The sequence below is a fragment of the Nicotiana tabacum genome, chromosome 17 (assembly GCF_000715075.1).
Source record: "Nicotiana tabacum cultivar K326 chromosome 17, ASM71507v2, whole genome shotgun sequence".
NCBI lineage: Eukaryota > Viridiplantae > Streptophyta > Magnoliopsida > Solanales > Solanaceae > Nicotiana > Nicotiana tabacum.
The window spans coordinates 50,595,003-50,621,008 of record NC_134096.1 but is presented as its reverse complement, the minus strand read 5'-3'; the positions used below and the strand labels follow the sequence as shown (position 1 = coordinate 50,621,008).

General features: G+C 36.6%; 2 protein-coding genes, 1 non-coding gene and 1 pseudogene across 4 annotated transcripts; 2 read left to right on the top strand and 2 right to left on the bottom strand.

Moving 5' to 3' along the window:
• Positions 1-405: 405 nt before the first annotated feature.
• On the bottom strand, positions 406-8,963 carry LOC107784329 (putative pectinesterase 53; annotated as a pseudogene).
• A 4,555-nt stretch (positions 8,964-13,518) lies between these two features.
• TRNAE-CUC (transfer RNA glutamic acid (anticodon CUC)) lies at positions 13,519-13,591 on the bottom strand. The gene has a single exon. It is a non-coding gene; the product is annotated as a tRNA-Glu (tRNA).
• Positions 13,592-13,677: 86 nt separating this feature from the next.
• Positions 13,678-19,443, top strand: LOC107784330 (protein CHAPERONE-LIKE PROTEIN OF POR1, chloroplastic-like). Of its 2 annotated transcripts, none has more exons than XM_016605457.2 (5): positions 13,678-13,815; positions 15,404-15,553; positions 15,666-15,766; positions 18,207-18,651; positions 19,042-19,443. In XM_016605457.2, exons 2-5 carry the CDS (start codon positions 15,441-15,443, stop codon positions 19,190-19,192), a joined length of 810 nt encoding a protein of 269 aa, XP_016460943.1. In that variant the 5' UTR covers positions 13,678-13,815; positions 15,404-15,440; the 3' UTR covers positions 19,193-19,443. The 2 variants fall into 2 exon arrangements, with proteins under 2 accessions (XP_016460943.1, XP_016460944.1); XM_016605458.2 differs by having other exon boundaries at positions 13,698-13,815; positions 15,412-15,553.
• Positions 19,444-19,525: 82 nt separating this feature from the next.
• Positions 19,526-25,118, top strand: LOC107784332 (fructose-bisphosphate aldolase 1, chloroplastic-like). The gene is made up of 6 exons (XM_075234281.1): positions 19,526-21,239; positions 22,039-22,308; positions 22,432-22,541; positions 22,823-22,913; positions 24,305-24,574; positions 24,657-25,118. The coding sequence occupies exons 1-6, from the start codon at positions 21,072-21,074 to the stop codon at positions 24,933-24,935; spliced, it is 1,188 nt and encodes a 395-aa protein (XP_075090382.1). The 5' UTR covers positions 19,526-21,071; the 3' UTR covers positions 24,936-25,118.
• Positions 25,119-26,006: the final 888 nt, after the last annotated feature.

Genomic DNA, 26,006 nt, shown 5'->3' with positions numbered 1-26,006 from the left:
ACAGAGGTAAACATACACCAAACAGTTCAAGAGCAAATTCAAAACCTTTTTTTTCCTTTTGAATATTTAAATTTTGTGTCAGTATGTGGAGATTGATAAAAGACGATAGTTTTTCCATATGCTTCGAGCTTGATTTTACAGTGGGATTTACTCTAGTGTTATTGTATTTAGTGGTTGGGAGGGACTTATAAGGAGCAAAAGGAAATGAAAATCAGGATAGAACAATTGGTCCAAAATAACGGCAACAAGAAGAGAACATTTTATAGTATACTCGGATACAATTAAATGTGTTACAAAAAAACTAAATATGTTACAGAGGATAAAAAAAAATTGATAGCAATTTTACAGGAGTATCAAGTATGACTTGTCACAATGAGTCACCTAGTTGATAAAAAACCCATCAACTCATTCATGGCCATCAATAAAGCTGACTGACATAAATGGTTTGGCCTCTTGTTCCGTGAGCTCCCTAAACCATTTCACTCTGCCTCCAAAATTGCCCCCTGGTCCTGAACACTTATATTGCACATAAAACACCGTCCTGCCACAATAATGTAAGTAAGAGTTTAAGTTATATATACTGTAGCATATAGACTTTTTATATTGTTGGTGAGATTTAACTAGTTTAAGCAGATTATTATTATATATATTTTAGGTTATCATATCAGTCTTGATACAGAGAGTTACATGTTATTGTAGGTCAAATTAATCAGATAGTGTAAAAGTTCTTTACACTAACATTAACTCTCGTAAGAGTTGAAGTTTAATCAGGTTAAGTTGACCTATTACAACAATGACTTTTAGCAACCCTAATAAGGTAATTTTGAAAAATAGAGTAATACATGCTATACCGGGTTAAATTGCATATGGTTAATTTAATGCCAAAATATGATTTAGAATGTAAAAGATTGACACAGTCATTGTAATATCAAATTAATAAAATAAATATAGGTAAGGAAAAGGGACATACATTTTCCTGTTTTTATGACCCCAATCGTACCATCCATTGGGCATAATAACCTTATCCATGTAAGTATAAGAAAATACTACCCTAGAGAAATTGCCCCAAGCTCTGCCCAAGTAAAGGGCACCAGAACCAGTAACTTTGCAATTCACAAAAGAGAAGCTTGTTTCCTCTAGTAAGCTCTCCCTTTTCTGGGCTGTCAATGCCCCGTAACTTTTGGTTTTGGAACGTAAATGGCATTTCTCATAAAGGGAAAGACCATTTCCAAATATAAAATCTACTGAACCGTTCTTGAAATAATGCCTGCCTCTGTGATCATATTGTTGGGAATAAACCTCATACATAAATAATATTTACAGTAATAAAAGCGGAATAATAACGTAGCACTAAGATACGGTAATTAACAAGAATAAAAGAGTGACTACGACAACAAGATTTTTACGTGGGAAAACCCTTTTGAATAAGGGAAAAATCACGGCCCCGAGACGAGCAACTGATATCACTATAGCAAAGAATTTTACACTTTGTAGGTCCGAGTCAAATAATTCAAAGACCACTACAATACTCAAAAGAAATAACTCTCTTTTGATATTCCCACATCACTACAATATTGCTCACTCTATATTTTTCTCATAGACTATTTTCTTATACCTTGTCTGTGAAACCTCACTCTTTCTTTCTCTCTTTGTTGATATGTGAAAATGAGAATTGAAGCTCTCCTTTTATAGCCGAAGTCTCACTCTCTAAAGCCTACTAAATTTGACAATTTGCACACACTTTTTCTTCTTTTTCTTCAATGTTGACAATTCAACAAAGTTGGCTGCCAACCCAAAGAAATTCAACAAAGTTGGCTACCAAACCAAAGAAATTCAACAAAGTTGGCTACTAAACCAAAGAAATTTTCCTTAGGCACATGCCTATTACTTTGGCTATTGAGTGAGATGGACCCCATCAATCTCCCCCTCTAGTCTCATTCATCTAGAGGATGTAGCACTGTCTTCTAGTTTTAGTGCATGCCAACAAGTTCTTTGCATAGCTTGAACTTGTCTCTTGTACTACCTTAGTCAACATATCAGTAGGATTTTAACTCGTGTGAATCTTTTTGACCTGTAAAGATACGCTCTCGATCTGCTTACGAATCCAATGATATCTCACATCTATATGCTTTGTTCTTGCATGGTACATTGAGTTCTTGCTCAAGTCTATTACACTTTGACTGTCACAATAGACGACATACTCCTTTTGATGCAATTTTAGCTCTTGAAGAAACCACTTGAGCCATACCATATCCTTGCTAGCTTCTGTAGCGGCAATGTACTCTACTTCAGTTGTTGAAAGTGCAACACACTTCTGCAATTTAGACTACCATGATATTACTCGCCTTGAAAATGTAAACAAATATCCAGTAGTGGATTTTCTGTTATCAATGTCACCTGCCATATCAACATCTGTATAGCCGTTCAAGATTAGATGAGATCCTCCAAAGCACAAACAATCTCCTGTGGTATCTCTCAGGTACCTAAGTATCCACTTGACTGCTTCACAATATTCCTTTCCAGGATTTTCAAGAAATCTGCTAACACCAACTGCATGAACAATATCAGGTCTGGTGCATACCATTGCATACATCAAGCTTCTGACTGTTGAAGAATAAGGAACTCTACCCATGTTCCCTTTCTTCTCCACTGTTGCATGACACATCTTCTTGCTCAACTTTAGATGACTAGCAAGAGGTGTGCTGACTGGCTTAACATTCTTCATGTTGAAGCGTTCCAGTACACGTTCAATGTACTTCTCCTGAGACAGCCACAACTTTCTGCTTGTTCGCTCTCGAACTATCTTCATATCTAGAATTTGTTGTGCTAGGCCCAAGTCTTTCATATCAAATGACTTGGACAAATCTCCCTTCAACTTTGTGATCAACCCCTTGTCTTTTCCTACAATTAATATGTCATCCACATATAACAACAATATAATAAAGTTATTTCCAGAAAATCTTTTGAAGTATACACATGGATCAGAATATGTCTTTGTGTAAGTTTGACTTTTCATGAATGAGTTAATTAATGTACCACTGCCTTGGTGCCTGATTCAACCCATAAAGACTCTTATTCAGTTTGCACACCATGTGTTTCTTTTCAGCTACTTCAAATCCTTTTGGCTGCTCCATATAGATCTCCTCTTCCAAATCTTCGTGAAGAAATGTAGTTTTCACGTCCAACTGCTCCACATCAAGATCTAGGCTAGTTGCTAAGCTCAAGATTGTTCGAATAAAAGTCATTTTGACATGTGAAAAAATTTCATCAAAATCAATACCTTTCTTCTTCTCAGAGCCTTTTAGCACTAATCGAGTTTTGTATCTGACAAGCTTGCCATTTCCATCTTTCTTGAGTTTAAAGACCCATTTGCATTTGAGTGGTCTTTTTCCCTTTGGAAGTTCAACCAGCTTGTACGTGCTATTTTTCTGTAGAGATTCCATCTCCTCTTGCATGGCTTTCATCCACTAGTTCTTTTTCTGGATAGGACAATACCTCCTTAAGACTTTCTGGCTCCCCTTCATCATTGATGAGAAGATACTCTATGGAACGGTACCTACATGACTCTACCCTTGGCCTCTCTGATCTACTTAGAGGTTGAGGTTGTTCTTCTTCCTGAGTGGGGTGCTCCACTTGATCGACACCATCATTAAGTTGCTCCTCCTACTAAATAACCTCATCATGTTGCTCCCCCTGCTCGGCAACCTCGTCGGTCCTACTTTCTATACTTGTGGAATTGTTAGAAGTAGAAGGAATAGTAACAAGGTTAGTAATTATACCATTTTTGGCCTTCTTTGACATATCATCGGTAGTTTCAACTTTATTTTCTCAGAAGACTACATCTCTGCTTATGATGTCCTTCTTCTTTATAGGATCCCACAATTTGTATCATAATTCTTCATCTCCATATCCGATGAATATGCAAGGAACAAATTTATCATCCAGCTTTGTTCTCTGCTCCTTTGATACATGTGCAAAATCTCTACAACCGAACACCAGTGATCCCTTAGTGAGTCTCCACTTTTGATTTGCAAAATAGTTCTCGTATCCATCTCGGTCTAAAGTAATTCCTGAGATCAAGTTCATCCCCTAATCAGGTACATGTCGCACGTCCTTCAGAATCAATGTGTATCCGACATTTGTCTGTATACAAATGTCATAAAATCCCCGCAATCTTTGAGTAACTTGTGTTACCCATTCTCACAAGGACTAAATCACCTGCTACATATCTGCAAAAAAGATCTCTTACCTGTGTGGCATGGTAATATGATGTTGTATCAACTACCCATTCCGACTCTGGACTTAATAAGTGTATGTATTCCTCTTCCTCATTTATATAGAGGACAACATTATCATTGTTTTGCACCATGGCGACTGTGTTGTCGTCATTCTTCTGGCCGCTAGTTTCACCTTTGCCCTTCCTTGGATTTGGGCAATCTATTTTGAAGTGACTTGGTTGATCATAATTGTAGCAATTTCTAGCTCTTGATTTGGATCGGTTCTTAGACTTCCCACGAGCTCCGGATCTACCATAGTTGCTCGAACTCCTTTGATAACTCTTGTCTCTACCTTGTGTGATGAGAGCATGTCCTTGATTTTCAGGTTTCTTTCTCATCTTCTCATTGAGTAGAAGAGCCGATGTGACATCTTTCAACTCAATAGTAGTCTTACTATGCAGGATGGTTGTTACCAGATTATTGTACGAAGATGGCAACGAGTTCAACAACAAGATGGCTTTATCTTCTTCCTCGATTTTCACTCCGAGATTGGCGAGCTGTGTGATTAGTCCGTTAAACACATTTAAATGTGACAAAAAATTCATACATTCACCCATGCGTAGGGCGTATAGCTGCTTCTTCAGGTATAATTTATTTGTTAGCGTTTTGGACATGTATAGGCTTTCCAATCTTGTCCAAATGCCACGTGCGGTGTCTTCATCAATGATGTTATTTACCACATCATTTGATAAGTGCAACCTGATTGCACTAGCAACCCTTTTCATCCAAGTTAGCCCAATCCTCAACTTTCATGGTATCAGACATTTTGGCATCAACATCTAGTAGCTTGTGTAATCCTTATTAGATGAGCAGATCTCTCATCCTTCTTTGCCATGTTGAGAAACCGCTATCTCCGTTAAATTTTGCTACCTAGTACTTTACTGCAGACATTTTTGTTTTTCACCGAGTATAGTACTACTGACAGTGAATAATATTTCTATAAACGAGCAGAACCTGTGCTCTGATACCAGTTGTTGGGAATAAACCCCTACAGAAATATTATTCACAGTAATAAAAGCGGAATAAAAATGTAGCACCGAGATACGGTAATTAACAAGAATAAAAGAGTGACTACAACATCAAGATTTTTACGTGGAAAATCTTTTTGAATAAGGAAAAAAACCACGACCCCGAGACGAACAACTGATATCACTATAGCAAGAAATTTTACACTTTGTAGGCCCGAGTCAAATACTTCATAGACCACTACAACACTCAAAAGAAATAATCCTCTTTTGATATTCCCACTTCACTACAATATTGCCCACTCTCTATTTTTCTCACACACTATTTTCTTATACCTTATCTGTGAAACCTCACTCCTTCTCTCTTTCTTTGTTGGTGTGTAGAAATGAGAGTTGGAGCTCTCCTTTTATAGCCGAAGCCTCACTCTCTAAAGCCTACTAAATTTGACAATTTGCACACACTTTTCCTTATTTTTCTTCAATATTGACAATTCAACAAAGTTGGCTACCAAACTAAAGAAATTTTGCTTAGTCACATGCCTATTACTTTGGCTATTGAATGAAATGGACCCCATCACATATAACGTGTCTTGTGATCCTATGAACTTGCAATTTATGAACGTATGAGATTCTTAATGCCACTGCTTGCTTTCCTAGTGCTCCACATGGTGGCTTTGCTTTATTCTGCTCGGGGAGGAAACAGATATTACTTTGGCTATTGAATAAAATGGACCCCATCACATATAACGTGTCTTGTGATCCCATGAACTTGCAATTTATGAACGTCTGAGATTCTTAATGCCACTGCTTGCTTTCCTAGTGCTCCACATGGTGGCTTTGCTTTATTCTGCTCGTGGAGGAAACATATATTAATGCAAAGCATGCAACAAGAATGCATGTCCAGATTCTAGTATATGATGAAAAATAATACTATATGTTATCTGCTACAACAGATTAAAATATAATGATAGTGTAAAATTTCTGTCCACTAGTTTCAGCTTATGTGAATTAAATCCTACCTAAAAAGAAGATTAGTTATTAGAAAATTCTGAGTTCTAAAAGGCTTTAGGAGAATTAAAATGCCACTACCTATGCTTTGTTAACACGTTTTTGCATATGAGATCAGGAACCTATGATATATACTACTACCGGTGAAATTATGCTGTATTACAAAAATTGGTTATTTGAGAAATCATAGTTATAAGTAGTACATGGATTGAACTTGACAGACCTTAAATGTGATGTTTTTGGCAATGAAGTAGGGGGAATTAACAGCAAAAGTTGCAGAACCGTAGTGCGGGCAATGCTGGGCTAGGTAGGATGCGCAGGTGCGAGAAGGCTATCGCATCTGAAAGCCCGCAAATGCGAGACCTGTGGCGCAGACGCGAAGGAGGAAGAAGGCTGGCTTCGCAGATGCGGCGCACCACGCGCCGGTGCGACAAGTTTGGCGCAGATGCGGAACCTGTGCGTTTAAGTGACTTGCACAGGTGCGGTTGTTGGGACCGCATGTGCGATCGCGCGGGTGCGAGAAACCTTGGCAGAAGATACATATTGCACACTTCGCGAATTTTGGTGCATTCTTCACCGTTTCTATTCGGTTTTGGAGCTTTTGGGAGAGATTTGAAGAGGGAATCAAGGGAGTTTTCATTGAGGTAAGTTACATGAGCCCTAATACTCGTATATATGGTGATTTTCCGTTGTTTAATCATGTAATTAGTAAAAATGAGGGGTTAGGGATTGAGATTTTTTTAGAAGTAATTTAAGGATTTGAAGGATCAAACGATGTCGAATTTTGATAAATTTGGTATGATTAGACTCATGGGTGAATGTGCTTTCTAGTTTTGTAAATTTTGTTGGATTTCGAGACATGGGACCGAGGGACGGGTTTTAGCCAATTTTGTGTTTTGATAATTTTGTAGCTTTTCTTGTGGAATTCATTCCATTAGCGCATATTGATAGTATTATACTGATTGTGAATAGATTCTGAGTATTTGGAGGCCGAGTCCAGAGGCAAGAGCATTGAGGGGTAAAGATTTGACCGGTTTGAGGTAAGTAACGATTGTAAATCTAGTCCTGAGAGTATGAAACCCAGGATTTTTGGATCATTCTATTATTTTGAGGTGACACACATGCTAGGTGGACGTGCACTGTTGGGGATTGTGACTTGGTCCGGCCCGTAGCAACTGTAAAGTTGCATATTTTGTGGAAATTATGTGATAGTTATATGTTTTAGAAAGAGTTTCTGTAAATTGGGTTGAATGCCATGTTTGGGCCTCGTGCCAGTGCTGTTTGGACCCTTAGGGACCTTTTCTTACTATTTTCTACTGGCAAGAGTGATGGTGAGTTATGCCCGAGTGGCAAGAGTGATGGTGAGGTATGCCCGAGTGCCAAAAGTGATTGTGAGGTATTCCCGAATGGCACAAGTGACTGTGAGATTTTCCCGAGGGGCTGTTTATGATTTTATCATTTTTGCTCACCTTTTCAATGACTTGCCATTCCTTCCTATCTTATCTACAGTGTCATCCCACTGTATAATTGTTTTGCCTGAACCTTTTCCTTCCAGGCTAATGTAAGCATTGTTGCAGGATTTTCGATTTTGTCCCTGCATTTTAATTTTCTACCTCATTAAGACAGATGATTATCATTCTCAATGAAGAGTGATGATAGAAGCAGAGGCGGCTGCAATGTAATTTCATTTTACACATAACATTAATATATATGAAAAAAGAATCATTAACTAAGTTCTTAATCCATTATTGTAATAAGTGCAATAGATTCAATGTGAGGGCATAAATATTAAACTCATCAAATTTAAATCATAAATTCACCTCTCGATGAAATTACAATGTACATTACCTGTAAATACTAGGACTAATGGAGATAACAACTCGACAAGAATTGATAATTGGGATAGAATCAATAGTCTGTTGCACTGTAGTAAAATGTCCCAATCTTGGGTTTTTGTTCACCTTAATGCATTTGCAAGGCTCATACTTGTTTTTTCCTTCTTGAAATACAGAATGGTTGCGTGAACCCATGCGCTTGACCCAATTCAAGTAGCCAACTTGATTAGCCATCTTCACTTTATTAAACCTCCTGGACTTATTAGCATTTGCACCAACGACAAACAAGATTAAGACAAATAGAAACTATAATAAAATAAATCTCCAAGAAGCCATGGCCCTGTGGAATTAATTTTGATGAAGACTGAAGACAATGAGAGCTCCTCTCTCTCTCTCTATATATATATAAATATAGTACATATATGTGTGTGATAAAATCATGAAAAGTGTGAAAAACAGATTAATGTAAAAAATGATTTGTCTAGGAAGAAGAAAGAGTATTATAGTTAGATAGGATCTGACAAGTCGTGGATGTAGTCTGTGTTGAAGGTTTTGTTATTTAAGATGAAATAGTCTTAAAATGAGAGTGAATGGGAAATGGAGGGAAAAATGAAATTTTTGAGTAAAATTTTAAGTTTTTCCCTCTTGACAATGAGACATTGTCCCATATTGGAAGGGGAAAAGATTTTTGGTGGGTATATATATAATTGCTCTTCTTGTAGCTCTTAAAGAGTTAAGAAGAAAGCAAGCCTCACGCCGTTGTCGCTCGCTCGCTCGGCTTCGGATTTGGTCAAATGATTGATTGATTAATTTTTTGGACCAATCCGTGTACTGACCACCAGCTGCGACAACAAGCCGCCTAATGCTCTTCCCACCATGGCCAAGTGCTTGCTCCACAAACAAGCTAATACATGCTCCACCATGGAGGGTGAACGGTCGTTCTTCTTAAACACTGGCTGCTATATATATGTGCAGCAGCTGTTGAAGAAAGACACACACAATACACAATACACAAAACTGAAAACGCTCAACAGATTTGGCTATACATTGCACTCCTTCCTCTCAGCATTTCCATACGATTTTCTAAGTCTCTACTCCTTCATTCTGCATTGTTTTAACTTCAAACAAAGCAACTGTAAGTATGATTTGCTACCGAACTTTGTGTTCGCTGAAATATTGGGGTTTGAAATACCACTACACCAGTGTGTTATTCGTTCTATCCTGGGAGAAAATAATCCATAACCTTGGGTACTAGGAGGGGATTAAATTCCTTAAGGAAACACTGTGAATTCAGTGGGCTCGAATTTATTACTGTTTCATTACGATAACTTATATTTTTCAGAATTATTATTTACAAACACAACAATATTGGCGGGACTAACAGTCTGCAAGTGATCATGTGAATGTTATCTTTTTGTTTCTACACTCACTCAACGAGACCTATATCTTAAGTTTAGAATTTTAATAATGATCAATATCCCTAAAAAAGTCTTGACTAATGTTATATTAGTGTATGCAGATTCTGGTGAGCAACAACATTGCTAAAAGGAATGAAGATCCACTCAACGGCTATGTATCTTGAACCATTGCCTTACATGTAACTCAAAGAAGATCCAGAAACAATGTGAAATAACATAATAGATGATATACTTGCAGTAAAATGGTAGATTCAACATGGAAGGGAAACACAACATAATGGGAGATAATTTGAATGGGAAACACAACATAATAAGAGACAATTTGAAGTGCTGCTCCTTTTTTCAATGAAACATAGAGCATGGAAGCACTCCCTGGATTAATTAATTCAGCCCATCAAATGGAGACAATTTGAAGTGTTGCTCCTTTCTTCAATAAAGCATAGAGTATGAAAGCACTCCATGAGTTTCGACATGGAGTAGAGCACTCCCTGGTTTAATTAATCTAGCCCATCTCTCATGAAGGAATCAAAGTCACCTTTCTTGAATCAAATATCAGTAAAATATTGTGGGCATCAATTAAAGACCAATCTACAACAGCTCTCAAAACTCACCTATAAGAAGATAGACAAACTCAAGGATTGACTACGCAACCACACAAATTGTTTCTAAACCTTTCTAGTTCTTAGTACAAACAGTGTATTCTTAAGTCTACAAGTGTCATAAAAGATAGGAAAAGATAGAACACAAAAAGAGAGTTGTGTCAACATTACAAAAGCTATTGTTGCTAAATATCATTGATGGTAAGCGAACCAAAACCATCACCATTATAACCTATTATCAAAGATCTAAGAAAACCCTTGTGACCCAAGGGAAACTAAACGTAAGTACCTCACCGGTATAAAAATTGTTGTGTCTTGTTACCTTTCAGTTTGCTTGGTTTATTTCCCTTTAATTGTTCACTGTGCAAAATATAGTCGACTAAACTCATATTTAGTCAACTAAGTTTTAATCGACCACAATTCACCCCCCATCTTGTACTTTCAATTGGTATCAGAGCCAAGCTCATAAACTTTTCTTAACAACTAGTGAAGAAAAGATCATGGGATCAAACACAATCGTCGGTGCATTATTTCAAGAGAGAACCTCTCATGTACGATCTCCATATTTCAACGGACAACACTTTTCTCACTGGAAAAATTGGATGGAAACATATACTATGTCATATAACATCAAAGTTTTGTGTGTGATAAAAAAAGGAAACCTTCCAATTTCGCCAAAGAAAGATGAGAATGGTCAAGTCATAGTATAAACTGATCCACTTGACTTGGATGATTACACTAATGAACAAGCTGCTATCATAATTGTGAATGCCAAAGCAAAAAATCTTCTGTTTAATGCTATCGGTGGAGAAGAATATGAAAAGATTTCAAGCTGTGACACTGCTAAGGAAATCTGGGATAAATTGGAGGCCACCTATGAAGGAACCAACAAAGTGAAAGAAACAAGGATCAATCTTCTAGTTCGTGACTATGAGCTATTTCAAATGAAAGATGGAGAATCAGTGGAGGAATTGTTCTCCGGGTTCAGCAAAATCCTTGGAGATCTAAAATCCCTTGGTAGACCAATCAAAAGCGGAAAACATGTCAGAAAAATTCTTAGAAGTCTACCCACAATTTGGCAGCCCAAGGTTATTACTCTAGAATGTCAGGACCTTGACAAAATGTCATATGATGAACTTATAGGTGATCTAATTGCCTTTGAGAAAACTCACTTGGACAGAAAAATTCAACAAGAAAAGAAGAAAACTGTTTCTTTTAAAGCAACTGTGGCTGAACCAGAAAATGAAGAGGAAGGAGGAGAACAGGATGAAAACATAGCCATGCTCTCCCAAGTTGTAACAAGCATGATGAGGAAAAACAAAAATAGCAAGAGATGTAGATCAAACTTCAGAAAAGGAAGGACGAAAAATGAAAATGATGAAATATGCTATGAATGTGGAAAACATGGACACATTCAAGCTTATTGTCCCGAATTGAAGAAGAAGCTCAGCAGGAACCTTCAAAAGAAGAAGTCCTTTGGAGCCTGGAGTGATGAAGAAGAATCTGACCATGAAAAAATTGCAAATATGTGTTTCGTGGCCATAAAAGAAGATAGCAATAAGGACTCAGGTGAGCTTGGGCTCATGGAAGACGAAGGAGCAGATGAGGAAGGAGGCTCAGGTGGACTTGGTCTTATGGTAGACGAGGGAACCAGTGAGGTACGTCTTCCTACATGTCCCAACTATTATGAACTTCAAGAATTTATTGATATTGCTCTTGCAGTTATTGAAAGAGTTTTAAATGAACTCAGAAAAATCCAAAGAGAAAAGAATGATTGGGCCCTGAAGTTAGAAGTTTGTGAAATTGAATGTGACATGTTTCAAGATGAAGTTAATGAACTTCAACTAAATGGTTTACAAAAATTCACAAGTCATAGTTCTGTCAAATCAAATCAGATTGTTCTTCATACATCTTTGATTAGAACTAGAAACTCTCATGCATGTTCTTATTGTGGTAAAAATGGTCACAACACTAACCAGTGCAGGAACAGAATCATAGCAGAAAGGGGCTTTGAAAATCCCAAAAATTCGCCGTGTTTTTATTGTGGAAAGCTTGGTCACACTTCTAACCGTTGCAGGTTCAAGGACAACAAAAGATGGGTCTGGCGACCTAAGTCCTCTAGTCAAGCTAACATTCAGAAATCTAACCATTCAGGACTAAAGCAGGCTTAGCTACCTAAAAACAAGTAATTTTGTTTTGCAGGAACACCGCAAGAAGAATTGAAAAAGAAAATGGTATCTTGACAGCGCGTGCTCCAGACATATGATTGGTGACAAACAATTATTCAAAAATGTCACCAAACTAGATGAAGGAATAGTTACATTTGGAGATAAATCAAAAGAAAATGTAATTGGAGTTGGAAAGGTTTCTCTCAGCTCAACATGTGATGTAGATGAAGTGTATCTGGTTGATGAACTTGGTTACAATCTTCTCAGTATTAGTCAACTATGTGACAATGACTACGAGGTTCGTTTCAAAAATACATGGTTGGTTTAGTGAAGATGAATCAGGTAAAGTTATTTTCTCTGGAAATAGAAAATAAATGTTTATACTATCAGTAACTTAGATAGTGGTGGTAATCAAATTTGTCTAGCTTCTATTCTTGATGACCCTTGGGTATTGCAGGGAAAACTTGGTCATGCGAGCATGCATACTATTCATAAACTTTCTAAAAACGATTTTGTCATTGGCCTTCCAAAATTAGACTTTTCAAAAGATCAATTTGTGATGCATGTCAACTAGGAAAACAAATCAGATCCTCTTTTAAAGTCAAAAACATTGTTTCCACTACAAAATCACTTCAACTACTGCATATGGATCTTTTTGGACCTACTAGAACTTGCTAGCATAGGTGGACGAAAATATGCTTTTATTCCAACTCTCAACAGTAAAAGTTGCTTTCACCCAGCCTAACTTCCCGAAAGGCCAAGGTAAAACACTGTCGTGTGGAAAAATATTTATTCCAGCTTGCTTCGTACATCAACGTAATAACTAATGATTTGTCCCGTTTGAAAAAATTTACCTGGATTTGGTTCATATTTCATAGCTCATACCCTTAAAAAATGAGTGCATATCATGTTTGATTCATATAGAATTTATGACTTAATTCGTGAATAAATGCTATATGTTTTTGTCAGAACTTATCATTTAATCATTAGTAAAATTAGCATGTTTTGATACATGACAGGTTCCACATAATAAATATATATTTTCTTTTGCCTGATTTGACGAGCTCCTATGTAATGGCGCTTTACTTAGTATGGCACAAATCTTCCACTTTGGCCCCTACATTATTTGTGCGAAGAACGAAGGAAAAAAGAGTGAGTAATTTCTAGTGGAATTTATAAAGAGCGATTTTGTGTTTTCGTAAGGAATACATATTTCTTTTTAAGACAATTTAAAAACAAAATAGAGCTTTCCGTTGCCGGGACTTGAACCCGGGTCTCTCGGGTGAGAGCCGAGTATCCTAACCACCTAGACTACAACGGATTTGTTAAAGGCGTGTGGTAATATTCTTAAAATCATAGTAATGTCACATGAACAACAGATGCTCTCAAAACCCTCAATCCCTGCTTCGACAATACAATAGCTGTTTCTTTCTGCTCCTATCCATTGGGGAACTCGAAATATACTTCAAAGAATTAGCCCCCATAGAGTTCACCTTTTTCATACTACAACAACAAGAAGAACGCAGCAAAGTGTTTAATCACCAGGTAGGATTTTCTAAGCTTACTTGTATGTTACCCATTTGCATTTATTTGTTTGTTTCAATTCGTTAAAATAGCTCCAAGCAGTCAAAAGATTTGATCTTTAGCGAATTTCGGGTAATGGGGTTTCATATATGTTGTAAAACTATTGTACTTCTTGAATGTGCTATAGTCATTGGAGCCGAAAAAAGCTTCATGTATCCAAAATGAAAAATTGAGTATCTGAAGTAAGAACAGCAGGTAGGAACCGCTCAGTTGTCACTAGTCAGCAGGCATGGTTCTTTCTCAATTGAGATTAAGAAAAACATAATACTTGAAGTAAAGTGGGTTGAGAACCATGAGGGTCTCAAGTTTAAATCCTAGTGAAGACAAAAATACTAGGGGATTTTCTTCTCATCTGTGTAAGACTTGGTGGACAGAGTTACCTTGTACCTGTTGTTGGTTTGGTGGGAGGAAGTAGGTATCCCATTTAATTAGCCAAGGCGCGCGCAAGTTGGACTAGACACCACGGTTATCAAAAAGAAAACATGAATAATCAGAATGTTCAGTCGTCAAACTCCCATTGTGTCATTGGACAACAAAACCTCACAACCGTTAAAGTATCATACTGCTACTTGTTTTAGTATGAACTTGTAAAAAAGGAAAGCCAATAATGAATTGATTTGCTAAATGAACATACAAGAAGATTGTATCATGGGTTCAAATACCATTTCTTCTAGCGCTGAAATGAAATGGGAGAGAAAATTTATGTGAGAGAACGAACCTATTTGGTGGCGTCGCTCCCTCTGGGGGACAAGATAGAACTTCTTAATGACTAGGAGTTGAGAGCTTGTTGCGCCTTGTTTTTCTTTGACCGGTTCCTGAGCATGTTGGTGGATTAGGCGGCAGTTGAAAGAGCTACTCGAGAGCTTTACGAACAAGCGGAAAAATGATTATCTATTCTATTTTGTTAGTTTAGTGAAAGGCTTTTCCCTTACTAGTAAAGTGGTATGGTATCCTCTCTACCTTTATAGGATAGGGGTAAGGTCTGCTTATCCACTATCCTCCCCAGACCCCACTTATGAGATTAAACTGGGTTTTTTGTTGTTGTTGTTGTTGTAGTTAAGTGGTATGGTATGAAGCTAGTGTAGTGGTAAACCAAATTATAGTTCTACTTCCTCCCCAGTTCTCATATGATTGATGCTTTCTGGAATGGTCTTACTTGGGACAGTGCTCTCAGATATTTTAGTTAGTAGAATCTGCTGAATGAAATGTTGTATAAGCAACGTTTTAGGATTGCAGGTTACCTGTATGTGAACTACGCATTTGACTGCTTTCCACAGTTTCTATCTTCTTCCCTTTTCGTTCCTCCCTACATGTGCTTCTGGCGATACGGAGTTTCATGCTAATGCTTCAATAAACAATTCTGTTTGAAGTGTTGGGCTTTCTTCCTCAGCATGCAACATTGGAAGTTATTCTTTTTCTTTGTAGGATTTGATTCTTTGCATAGAATCTGCTTCGAACTTTTTAATTACATACATCACTTACTAATGGACTTCTAGGAAGATTTGTTCTAGTTGGCTCTTCTATTTATTCTTACTCAAATTATATGCAGTTTCACAGTTTGTCAGCAAATACCAAGGTGGGCTACAATGACAACATCAGGATTAGCTGCTAGTCCAATAAAATACTGTCTTCATTTACCTGTACAATGTCCAAGATTGCTTGCGAAGAGAGTTTCAGCTTCTAACTTAGGGAGATCAAGGTATATGCTCTATCAAGAATGGGTTTGATAAGTTTACTAATTATAGGAGTTGACTCATATGTAGAATGTATCGTGATTAGTTGCTTTCGTTTCTTTGTTCATATTGGAGAAGTCCCTGGACTGGTTCTACACAGAAATATGCCCTAAGAAGAATACCCTTAGTCAAGTGTGCAATGGAAGCTTCTTTTGGTGATTCTGCAGATAATTCTGCTGGTAATTTTGATGGCTCTTCTCATAATTTAGCTTCTTTGCAGTTTGCAGAAGTTATGCTTGAATTACATGGCTTTTGAGATGCATATAAACTGCTTTTCTGAGGTTGACTTGTGATGACTTTCTTCCCTTTTTTTTGGGGCATCATTCCCTTTCTTTTTTTTTTCCGGCTCAAGAACTTTATTGCCATACCTTTAGGTATCTTTCTGTTGAAAGACGTAATGAAAGCAAAATAAGTTGTCCATCGGATTATCATCAGTGATATATAATCAGGAGAAGAAGATGGAATCTTGATAAACAAGTCTTTCATATCTTATATGTATTTGCGTCTTTTTCTTTCTTTTGTTTATGATGGATCCATTGAATTTTGATAAATTTTTTTAGCAGATTAAGATGCTGCGCTTATAGCCAGGGTTATCTCCTTAGATGCATTACATCAATAGACATAGTCAATTTTGGAAAAACTCAAGTTTGAAGATTTCTGTGCTAGATGGCTTTGTAGTCAGGGTCGGAGCTATAGTAGTGGGTGCGGGTTTGGGCGAACCCGGTGACTTTTTCCGGAACCCTGTATTTGTATTGAAATAATTACTAAATCTATATAAATATATACTGCCGAACCCAGTAATAAAAGGGGTCTTGGTTCAACGGTAAGGGTTGTGGGTTCGCTTGGAAAGATGGGGGTTCGATTCCCCCTGAAAGCAGTGTTTTATTTTAAAATTTAGAACCCACACACTTAAATCCCTAGCTCCGCCTCTGGTTGTAGTTGGACTCAAAATTGACTTCATTCCTCTAAGTATAGAATGACACATTCAGAAAGTGTAATGTATCTGCTTTAAATAGATGAGCTTTTCTCCTGGAGTTGGTTCTAACAGGAGTTCTTTGGACTGATGCAAACATCATATCAAAAAGAAATAGTTGCCTCTCAATCTTTTCTTTTGTGCATTTCAAGACATTTTATTATTATAGCTTCTTGCGAGTTCTGTAGTCTTTGTTAGGGGTGGGCATAATACCGACCGAACCGAAAATTTCGGTTTATTCGGTTGGTTTGCGGTTTATAGTTATAAAAAATTCGGTGTTCGGTTTTAATGGTTCGGTTTAACCGAAAAACCGAATTTCGGTAGAGGTGGCCGGTAGGCTGGCCACTGCAAGGCATCATTGTGCAGGGAAAGAAAGTGAATCAAGACATTAATAATGCATTATTCCCACATGCATTGATCGGCTGTTATGTTGACACATTTTAGGAAATGTGAATCCTTGATAATATGGTGCTGTAAAACAGGAAGATGATCGGCTATTATGTTGACACATTTTAGGAAATGTGAATCCTTGATAATATGGTGCTGTAAAACAGGAGACCGCTTCCATTGATTTTAGCTTAACTAGTCTTTTCTTCTTTTTTTTTTTTTTTTTACCAAAGAAAATATTCAATTTCTTAAAATAATCGTATTAGTAGTAGTTAAAGATTTAAAGTGGCTCATCTTTGAAAGAGAAATAAACTTTAGAAGACTGGTAAAAAGATTAATTACACTAACATCTCAGATAACTGTACATAGTATTAGTATATAATTTACTGTTTCATTTGTTTTCTTTTTTTTGGAAGCTTTGAAGTGATAAAAGGAAATAAAGTATGCCTTGTAATATTTATGAACACTTAGCTAAGCTAGCTTTGTCCCCACAGATATTCTCTTTAGCTACCTTTTGAAGCTTTCCATATTGCATGATGCTCTATGAAATCATTGGCATTAAAGCTTGCACTTTATTCTTCATTTACATCATTAAATTTTGATTTGTTTGCTTTTTGTGGGTTCTAAATAAGCTTTGGATAAGCACATTTAGATTCACGCAAAGCAGGAGATCCTTTGTTTTTCACTCAAAATCTAGTTTTCTTGTTGCATCAAAGTACTCAGTTCGTTTTATTTTATATAATTATGTTTGATTAATCATGAAATTTAAGAAATACATAAATATTTACATATTTGTGTGACTATAAAACTTTTGAAACTTGTCGTCTTAAATATATCGAAACAATTATGATGATAAACGCTTGTCGTTAAAAATAAAATAATTTTTTTGCCATGGCTTGAAACCGAAAACCAAACCGATTAAACCGAACCGAACATGAATAAACCGAACCGAAGTTATTATGGTTCGGTTTTGGTTATTAAAATCACAAACCGAAAACCGAATTAACCGAACCGAAATACTACAAAACCGAACCGAACCGACCGATGTCCACCCCTAGTCTTTGTGACTTTTCATACGCACGCTACAGCAGAGAGCCTGCTATTACTTTCTATGGTTCTTTTCTTTTCATACTGCATTTGCATCTGCTTCAGCTTCTTAATTGTCTTCAGTTCAATAATCCTGGTTTCTATTACTTTTCCTTTTGTACTTGCTCTTGTTTATACATTTTTTTTCTCTGTGTATTGCTTATCAATCGCAGCTATCTTTCCGAGAATCAATGTTGGGGACCCATACAAACGACTTGGTATTAGCAGGGAAGCTTCGGAGGATGAAATCCAAGCTGCTAGGAACTTCTTAATACAAAGATATGCTGGTCATAAACCAAGTGTGGATGCAATTGAAGCAGCCCATGATAAAATAATAATGCAGCAATTCTATGATAGGAAAAACCCAAAAATTGACTTTAAGAAGAAAATCAGGGATATAAAACAATCTCGTGTTATGCAGGCTGTCACTAGCAGGTTCAGAACACCAGCTACAAATTTCGTCGTGAAAACTTCTATCGCTTTCATAGTCCTTGGAGCTCTCACAGTTTTCTTTCCTACTGAAGAAGGTCCAACGCTTCAAGTTGCCATTTCCCTGATCACTGCCATATATTTCATTCATGATCGGTTAAAGAGCAAACTTCGAGCTTTTCTATATGGGTATGCTTTTTAATAGTCCTCTGACTTGACAAAGAAAACTGAATTTTAATACCTATGTTGCATAGTCTCTTAATTTGACCTTGATGTATTCATGTCCAATGTGTCGGACAATGGTAATGGTTATTTTTAAGTTCTTCAAAATACACTAGATAGCTGCAAAAAATTGAACATATACGGGTCTTCCGTCCTCTTCATACTTGAATCTAGTACTAGTATCAGAGATGATGTATTGCTTGATAAAGTACTTGCTCAAAATTAGTTGTAGTCACTTCATGGAATTAAGTCTTAAGTTCTTGAATTCATAGACTTCTTACATATATTGCTTTACTATTTGATAGGCGAAATGTTCTGTTTATTGCTAAATTGTTTCTGGATTTTATTATGGTGCAGAGCTGGTGCTTTTATTTTCTCTTGGCTTTTGGGGACGTTCTTGATGGTGTCTGTGATTCCTCCTATACTTAAAGGGCCAACGAGTTTGGAGGTGACAACTTCATTAATTACGTACGTACTTCTGTGGGTTTCTTCTACTTACCTCATATAAGACCATGGCATCATCTCAATTTTGGTAGGGAAGTACATTAGTTTCTCAATACTAAAAGAGAGGAAGATTATTGAAACTCAGGCCAAGTGTCATGATTGTCTGTGACAGCTTTTATTGCTAAGTTCTTGTGAAGTTTTTGACATGAGGAAGTGTAGATTTATGTAATGAAACCTTTTTCTCTGCTTAGAAATTGGTGATTCTTAAGACAGATTCTGCTTATTCCGAGGCCGAAGAGTAGCTAGCCTTATTCTTAGCACTGCTGTTTTGGCTAAATGCACTGTTCGCTTCACATTACTTGTCACGTATCTCCCATACATCAATGCTTGATGAGGAAAAAGTTTGCCGCTGCAGGTGTTTGAACGAGACCAATAGAATGCATGTCATTCCTTTTTAAACTAAAATTTTATATTTTGACCATGATTAACTAATGGTTGAATTTGTGAACTATTGTTCCTCTTAAGGAAAAAACTGGTTTAGTGCAAACATCGAGTGTGAATTAGTATAGAATGCCTATGACGTTCTTTGCATTTGCACGTATGGGCTTGTCCTAAGACTGTACACCTAGTTTTCACCATTGATATACGCACCGCGATGTATACTCTGAATGTTGTGGTTGTAGAAGTTTTGCAATCTCCTTTTGCGTGAATGGGTATGCATAAGCACAATCTCAGCTGTAACAGTTGAGGAAGAAACAATAGTCTGGTGGTCGTTTGTCATGGGATGTGTTTGAGTGGCTCATGAGTGACGACATTATTTCTGAAAATTTCATGGGCCATTATTGAATTCAAGCCGTTAACCTGAAACTGGGATTGATGTGATGTATGTGCTCACCTTTTCTTGATTAGAGTGGTGGAATGGAGTGGTACATCTTTTGCGCATTAGGGTTGTGGTGGGATCCCGCGCATAGCGGGAGCTTAGTGTACTGAGCTGCCCTCTCATGAAATGTTCACCTAGTAAGTTTTCTCCATATATTTTTTCTTGAGATATCACAAAGAAAAGAGGAACAAATTCTTACGTCTGGTTAATTGCCAAATTGCTTCGGTATCTTTTTGGCATGTCAAAAGGAAAACGTTCGCATCCCTCAATTGTCCAAATGAAATCAATTAGGTAGGACCTGCCAATCTCATCACATCAACCTTTCCTTGTAAGGTTGTTAATCTCCCTCTTCCAATGAAACAAAGATTGAGGACTTACAATCGACCATCCATTTTTTTCTGAAAAGGAGAAGCCCAAATTTGACTGCATTAGAAATTCTATTCTTGCGTTTTAGAATAATCAGAGCCCCAAATCAACCAATGCTTGATAGTTTGTACCTTGTCCCTTCTACTGCGAATATTCAAATAGAACTAGGTGTTACTTAGGTGCAGAGTTCCAAACAATGTTTACACCTCCAATAATTTTAACTTTAGTAGTTACAAATTAGAGTATGAATACATGACTAAAGTTATAAATGTGTGATATAATAAATACAGGATTGAACAAGTTCTTTTTTACTGTTTGGCATCCGTCTTTCCATTTCCATGTGTCAGTTCTTCAATCTAACGGTCCACATTTGTTTGATTAAACATTAATCTTAACCACAAATCTCCATCTCTTTAACCACCTCCAAGAGGAAGCTCTGGTTGGACACACTTCACCTCCTATCAGCGCAGCGTCATGCAATTCCTAGTTTTGCCCAAGTCCAGTCAGCAAGTTATCAAGCCACTTGGCACTTGTTGCTTGGTCAATGTATTATGGCCTCAAATTACATATCTCCCTGGAACTATATAAATGTACTGAGCATGGGGCTCTCTATTGTATTATTAAACACAGAAAGCAAACAACCAAAAAGATAAAAAACTTGTAGCTGAGGAGAGAAAGATAAGGAAAGAAAAAAGAAATGGCATCAGCATCTCTCCTCAAGACATCACCAGCCATTGGCAAAACTGAGTTCATAAAAGGTCAGGCCCTTCGCCAGCCATCAGTCTCCGTCCGGTGCCACCCTGCACCTCCCTCTGGACTCACTGTCCGCGCCAGCTCTTACGCTGATGAGCTCATCAAAACCGCGGTACGTGTTGGTGTATCTACCATTTACTTTATTTATGCTATCAGTGTATTTTAACGTGTTGTAGTGGATAAATAGATTAATTTAATACAAGTAAATTATTGCTCTAGTACTTACTGAGTTGCTTCACTTGACACTTGAGTCTTGCAAGATTGCAGCTTTAATTACCATCTCACTGTCCTTTAATTTCCACTTCTTACTATCATCTCATCAACTTCGTTTTTACTCCTGTCAAACAACTAAAGCATGGTCTGGTTACATGTACTAGCAAATACTCTCACCATCTCAATTTATGTGGCCCATTTGACTTGGCACGACTTCTTGAAAGAAATGAGGATTTTTGAAACTTGTAGTATGAAACCAGCCTTAAATATTTGCGTGACTTTAAATCATCTCGTTAAAGGGTACAAGAGGAACTTTTGAGTTAAATTGTTTTTAAATATAGAAAGATGACCTTTTTTTGGGACAAACTAAAAATAAAAGAGTGCGTAAATTAGGACGGAGGGAATAACTTAGTTCCTACCCACTAGTTGCATTCCCTGTAGAAGATTGATATCATGTGAATGATCAAGCTGACAAAAGAAACCCATTAAAATGTTTGTTTTTCCTCCTTAAAAGGTTATACTGTGCTATATCTGGTTTATGCACAAGCTTCTAGGGAAATAGCATGTGAATATATCATAAGTGCTACTCAAGAATTATGAGAAGTTTCAAATAGTATTAGTGGTTAAACCCCAGTATGAAATATCCTCAAGGTGAATGAAGCATATAGCTGATATAAACTAATGGTTGATTAATGTAGAAAACCGTGGCATCTCCTGGCCGTGGAATTTTGGCCATGGATGAGTCAAATGCTACATGTGGGAAGCGTTTAGCTTCAATCGGACTGGAGAATACTGAAGCTAATCGCCAGGCATACAGGACCCTTCTTGTTTCAGCTCCAGGACTTGGTAAGTACATCTCAGGTGCCATCTTATTTGAGGAGACACTTTACCAGTCCACCGTTGATGGAAAGAAAATCGTTGATGTGCTTCATGAGCAGAACATTGTTCCTGGCATTAAGGTTGACAAGGTAAAGATCATACTATGTGAACTAGTCTTAAATTCTTGATTAAGTTAGGTGGTGAAGAAGTTTAAGAATATTTTGATTGCCATGTTTTAACAAGTTTTAGTTATGGTTCAACGAAAACTACAGGGTCTAGTTCCCTTGGCTGGCTCAAACGATGAATCCTGGTGCCAAGGTCTTGACGGCCTTGCCTCGCGCTCTGCTGCTTACTACCAACAAGGCGCTCGTTTTGCTAAATGGTAGCCTACCATTCTACTCTTGTATATAAATTGAATGGGATTTAACTTTATATCCATTGACAAAATCATTGAATTTTCACACAATTAGTGCAATTTAACCTGTTTTAGAAGCCCACTTACCTTGTTTTCTAGGTTATTGATCCCATTTATTATGAATAACTAACTTCAGTTACCTTTTAAGTGACCTGATAGTATAAAAAAGATTTTACATTCTCGGTGGAAATTAAACTCAATGTGCTTGATTGAATCCCTTCTTATCTTCTTTATTATGAATCTTACAGGCGTACTGTGGTGAGCATTCCCAATGGTCCTTCTGCACTTGCAGTAAAGGAAGCAGCCTGGGGTCTCGCTCGCTATGCTGCAATTTCTCAGGTAAGTTGGCATACAGGAAATGGAGACTACAATAATGGTGTTTTTGGTATGAAGTCATGTTTGGTTGGCTTAAATATTTTTGGAAAAAATATTTTCTTTCATTTCAACAACACGAGTATTTTCTTTTCAAGATGTAGAAAAAGTATTTTCTTTAATTTCAACAAACTAAGTATTTTCTTTTCTTGAAATAGAAAAAGTATTTTTTTCCAACAAAACGAGTACTTTCTTTTTATGATGTAGAAAAAGTATTTTCTTTCATTTCAATAAACTAAGTATTTTCTTTTCCTGATGTAGAAAAAATATTTTCTTTCATTTTCTTTTCATGATGTAGAAAAAATATTTTCTTTCATTTAAAAAAAAAAGAGTATTTTCTTTTCAAGATGTAGAAAAAGTATTTTCTTTAATTTCAACAAACTAAGTATTTTCTTTTCTTGAAATAGAAAAAGTATTTTTTTCCAACAAAACGAGTACTTTCTTTTTATGATGTAGAAAAAGTATTTTCTTTCATTTCAATAAACTAAGTATTTTCTTTTCCTGATGTAGAAAAAATATTTTCTTTCATTTTCTTTTCATGATGGAGAAAAAAATATTTTCTTTCATTTCAACAACACGAGTATTTTCTTTTCAAGATGTAGAAAAAGTATTTTCTTTAATTTCAACAAACTAAGTATTTTCTTTTCTTGAAATAGAAAAAGTATTTTTTTCCAACAAAACGAGTACTTTCTTTTTATGATGTAGAAAAAGTATTTTCTTTCATTTCAATAAACTAAGTATTTTCTTTTCCTGATGTAGAAAAAATATTTTCTTTCATTTTCTTTTCATGATGTAGAAAAAATATTTTCTTTCATTTAAAAAAAAAAGAGTACTTATTGAGTATTTTGTCTTCATGAAAGAAAAAATATTTTCTTTTATTTAATAAAATAAGTAATTTCTTTTCATATTGTAAAAATGATACCTTCTTTTTCAACAAAAAAATATTTTCTTTTTAGTTATCGAGCTCAAATTTCAACACTGTTTTTGTGTGAAAAAGTAAAGTTGCACATTAGTTCCTTTGGGCTTGTATGAATTTTGAAAAGAATAATTAAAAAAATAGTGTCACACAAAAAAGGGGAGGAGTATAGGAAACATGAGGATTTTGAGGAAAGTGCGTGGGTGGAGGAGAGTAGCATAAAAAATTATTTTCCTAAAAATATTTTATACTCTCTAACCAAACAATAAAAAATATTTTTCGAAAAATATTTTTTACTCACCAACCAAATAAGGTAAAATAAGTAATACAATCACTAATTTTCCATGAAAACATTTTCCTTTTGTACCAAACACACCCTAAATGTGATGTAAGTGTATTCTTTTGTGGTTTCAACAGAAAAATTTCTTGTCAATTATTGCAGGATAATGGGTTGGTACCAATTGTTGAGCCAGAGATATTGCTTGATGGTGAACACAATATCGATAGGACCTTCGAGGTTGCCCAGAAGGTGTGGGCTGAAGTTTTCTTCTACCTTGCCGAAAACAATGTCATGTTTGAAGGTATCCTCTTGAAGCCTAGCATGGTCACCCCTGGAGCCGAATGCAAGGAAAGAGCTACCCCTGATCAAGTTGCTGATTATACCCTCAAGCTCCTCCAGCGAAGAATTCCCCCCGCTGTCCCTGGAATCATGGTAAGTACCTAAACGTCCTATTATATACAGACAGTGCCAGAATAGGCTGACTATTAATTATTCATGGTTTTGCTATGTACAGTTTTTGTCAGGTGGACAATCTGAAGTGGAGGCTACTCTTAACTTGAATGCCATGAACCAATCTCCCAATCCATGGCACGTGTCGTTCTCATACGCCAGAGCCCTTCAGAACACATGCCTCAAGACATGGGGAGGAAGACCAGAAAATGTGCAGGCAGCTCAGGAAGCTTTGCTTATTAGAGCCAACGCCAACTCTCTTGCCCAGCTTGGCAAATACACTGGCGAAGGTGAATCTGAGGAGGCCAAGAAGGGAATGTTCGTGAAGGGATACGTTTACTAAGTCATTTTCGACGAAAACCTTCACATGTTTCATGATGAAGCTTGTGATGTGACCAAGATGAAGTGGAAAAAAGCTTATAGCTCCTCAAGAATACTGTCTTGTTCATATAACATGTACCTTTAGCAATTAATGACATTCAGGCTACTGAGTTCAGTTTTATGATATTCTTCAAATTCTTCTCCAGATTAAGATGCACTGTGCCAAATGCCATACAATCAATTTCTCCGGTGCATACTTATAAACACATTACTATTTGCCTATCTATATAATCCGAGTTCTCTACTGAAAATTTTGATCATACCAAGATAATCGAAGTGAATTATCTGATTATTCTCACGGTCACAACAACCCCTCCCCATCATTGGAAGGAAATAGTGATACTACTTCTAGCAAAATGTAGATGAACAGAGTTTTGAAAGATATTTTTCAAAGTGAGCTCCGAACCAAAGTCTACACGCTTCACTGTAGCTAGGTGACACTTTAATTGAGTAAATCCAGAGAATTCTTGAGTTCTATGATCAAATTTCACACAAAGCACCTTCTCTGTTTTCATAACTTCTTCCAAATTCTTCTTAAGCTTTAGGATCATTAACAACTTTCTACATAGTTCTAGAGCTCAGTGTCACGACCCAAAACCTACTATAGGCCGTGATGGTGTCCAATGTCGCCGTTAGGCAAGCCAACGGTGAACTATCACGTTAATTGTTCATTTTATTGCTTTCGAAATCATAATTTTTTTATTAAGTAAAGAAAATTTACGCATTTAAAATCATGGGTACATACATAATTAGTTAGTCATAAAAATAAAAGAGTGAAAATAATATGCAAATCTGTAAACATCAACTAGAATATCCCAAAACCGACGTCACAAGTGCATGGTCATTTACTAAGGAGTACAATAATAATATAACATTTGTCTGGAATGCAAATTAGACAGGATAAAGTAAATAATACGATTGAGACTCTGTGGATTGCGATACGTAGCCTTGAATGCAGCTCACCATAAAGTCTCCTCAGCAGTTGCGCCTACGCGCCAAGATGACCACCAAACGAACCTGTCAGATCCTGCAC

What these genes read in the sequence shown, in the direction of transcription:
- LOC107784330 (XM_016605457.2), top strand. Translation starts at nt 15,441, where the DNA reads ATGACAACATCAGGATTAGCTGCTAGTCCAATAAAATACTGTCTTCAT. An exon ending in TCTAACTTAGGGAGATCAAG is followed by an intron (nt 15,554 to 15,665) that starts GTATATGCTCTA and finishes ATATTGGAGAAG; the next exon opens with TCCCTGGACTGGTTCTACAC. An exon ending in TTCTGCAGATAATTCTGCTG is followed by an intron (nt 15,767 to 18,206) that starts GTAATTTTGATG and finishes TATCAATCGCAG; the next exon opens with CTATCTTTCCGAGAATCAAT.
- LOC107784332 (XM_075234281.1), top strand. Translation starts at nt 21,072, where the DNA reads ATGGCATCAGCATCTCTCCTCAAGACATCACCAGCCATTGGCAAAACT. An exon ending in CTGGCATTAAGGTTGACAAG is followed by an intron (nt 22,309 to 22,431) that starts GTAAAGATCATA and finishes CGAAAACTACAG; the next exon opens with GGTCTAGTTCCCTTGGCTGG. An exon ending in GGCGCTCGTTTTGCTAAATG is followed by an intron (nt 22,542 to 22,822) that starts GTAGCCTACCAT and finishes TGAATCTTACAG; the next exon opens with GCGTACTGTGGTGAGCATTC.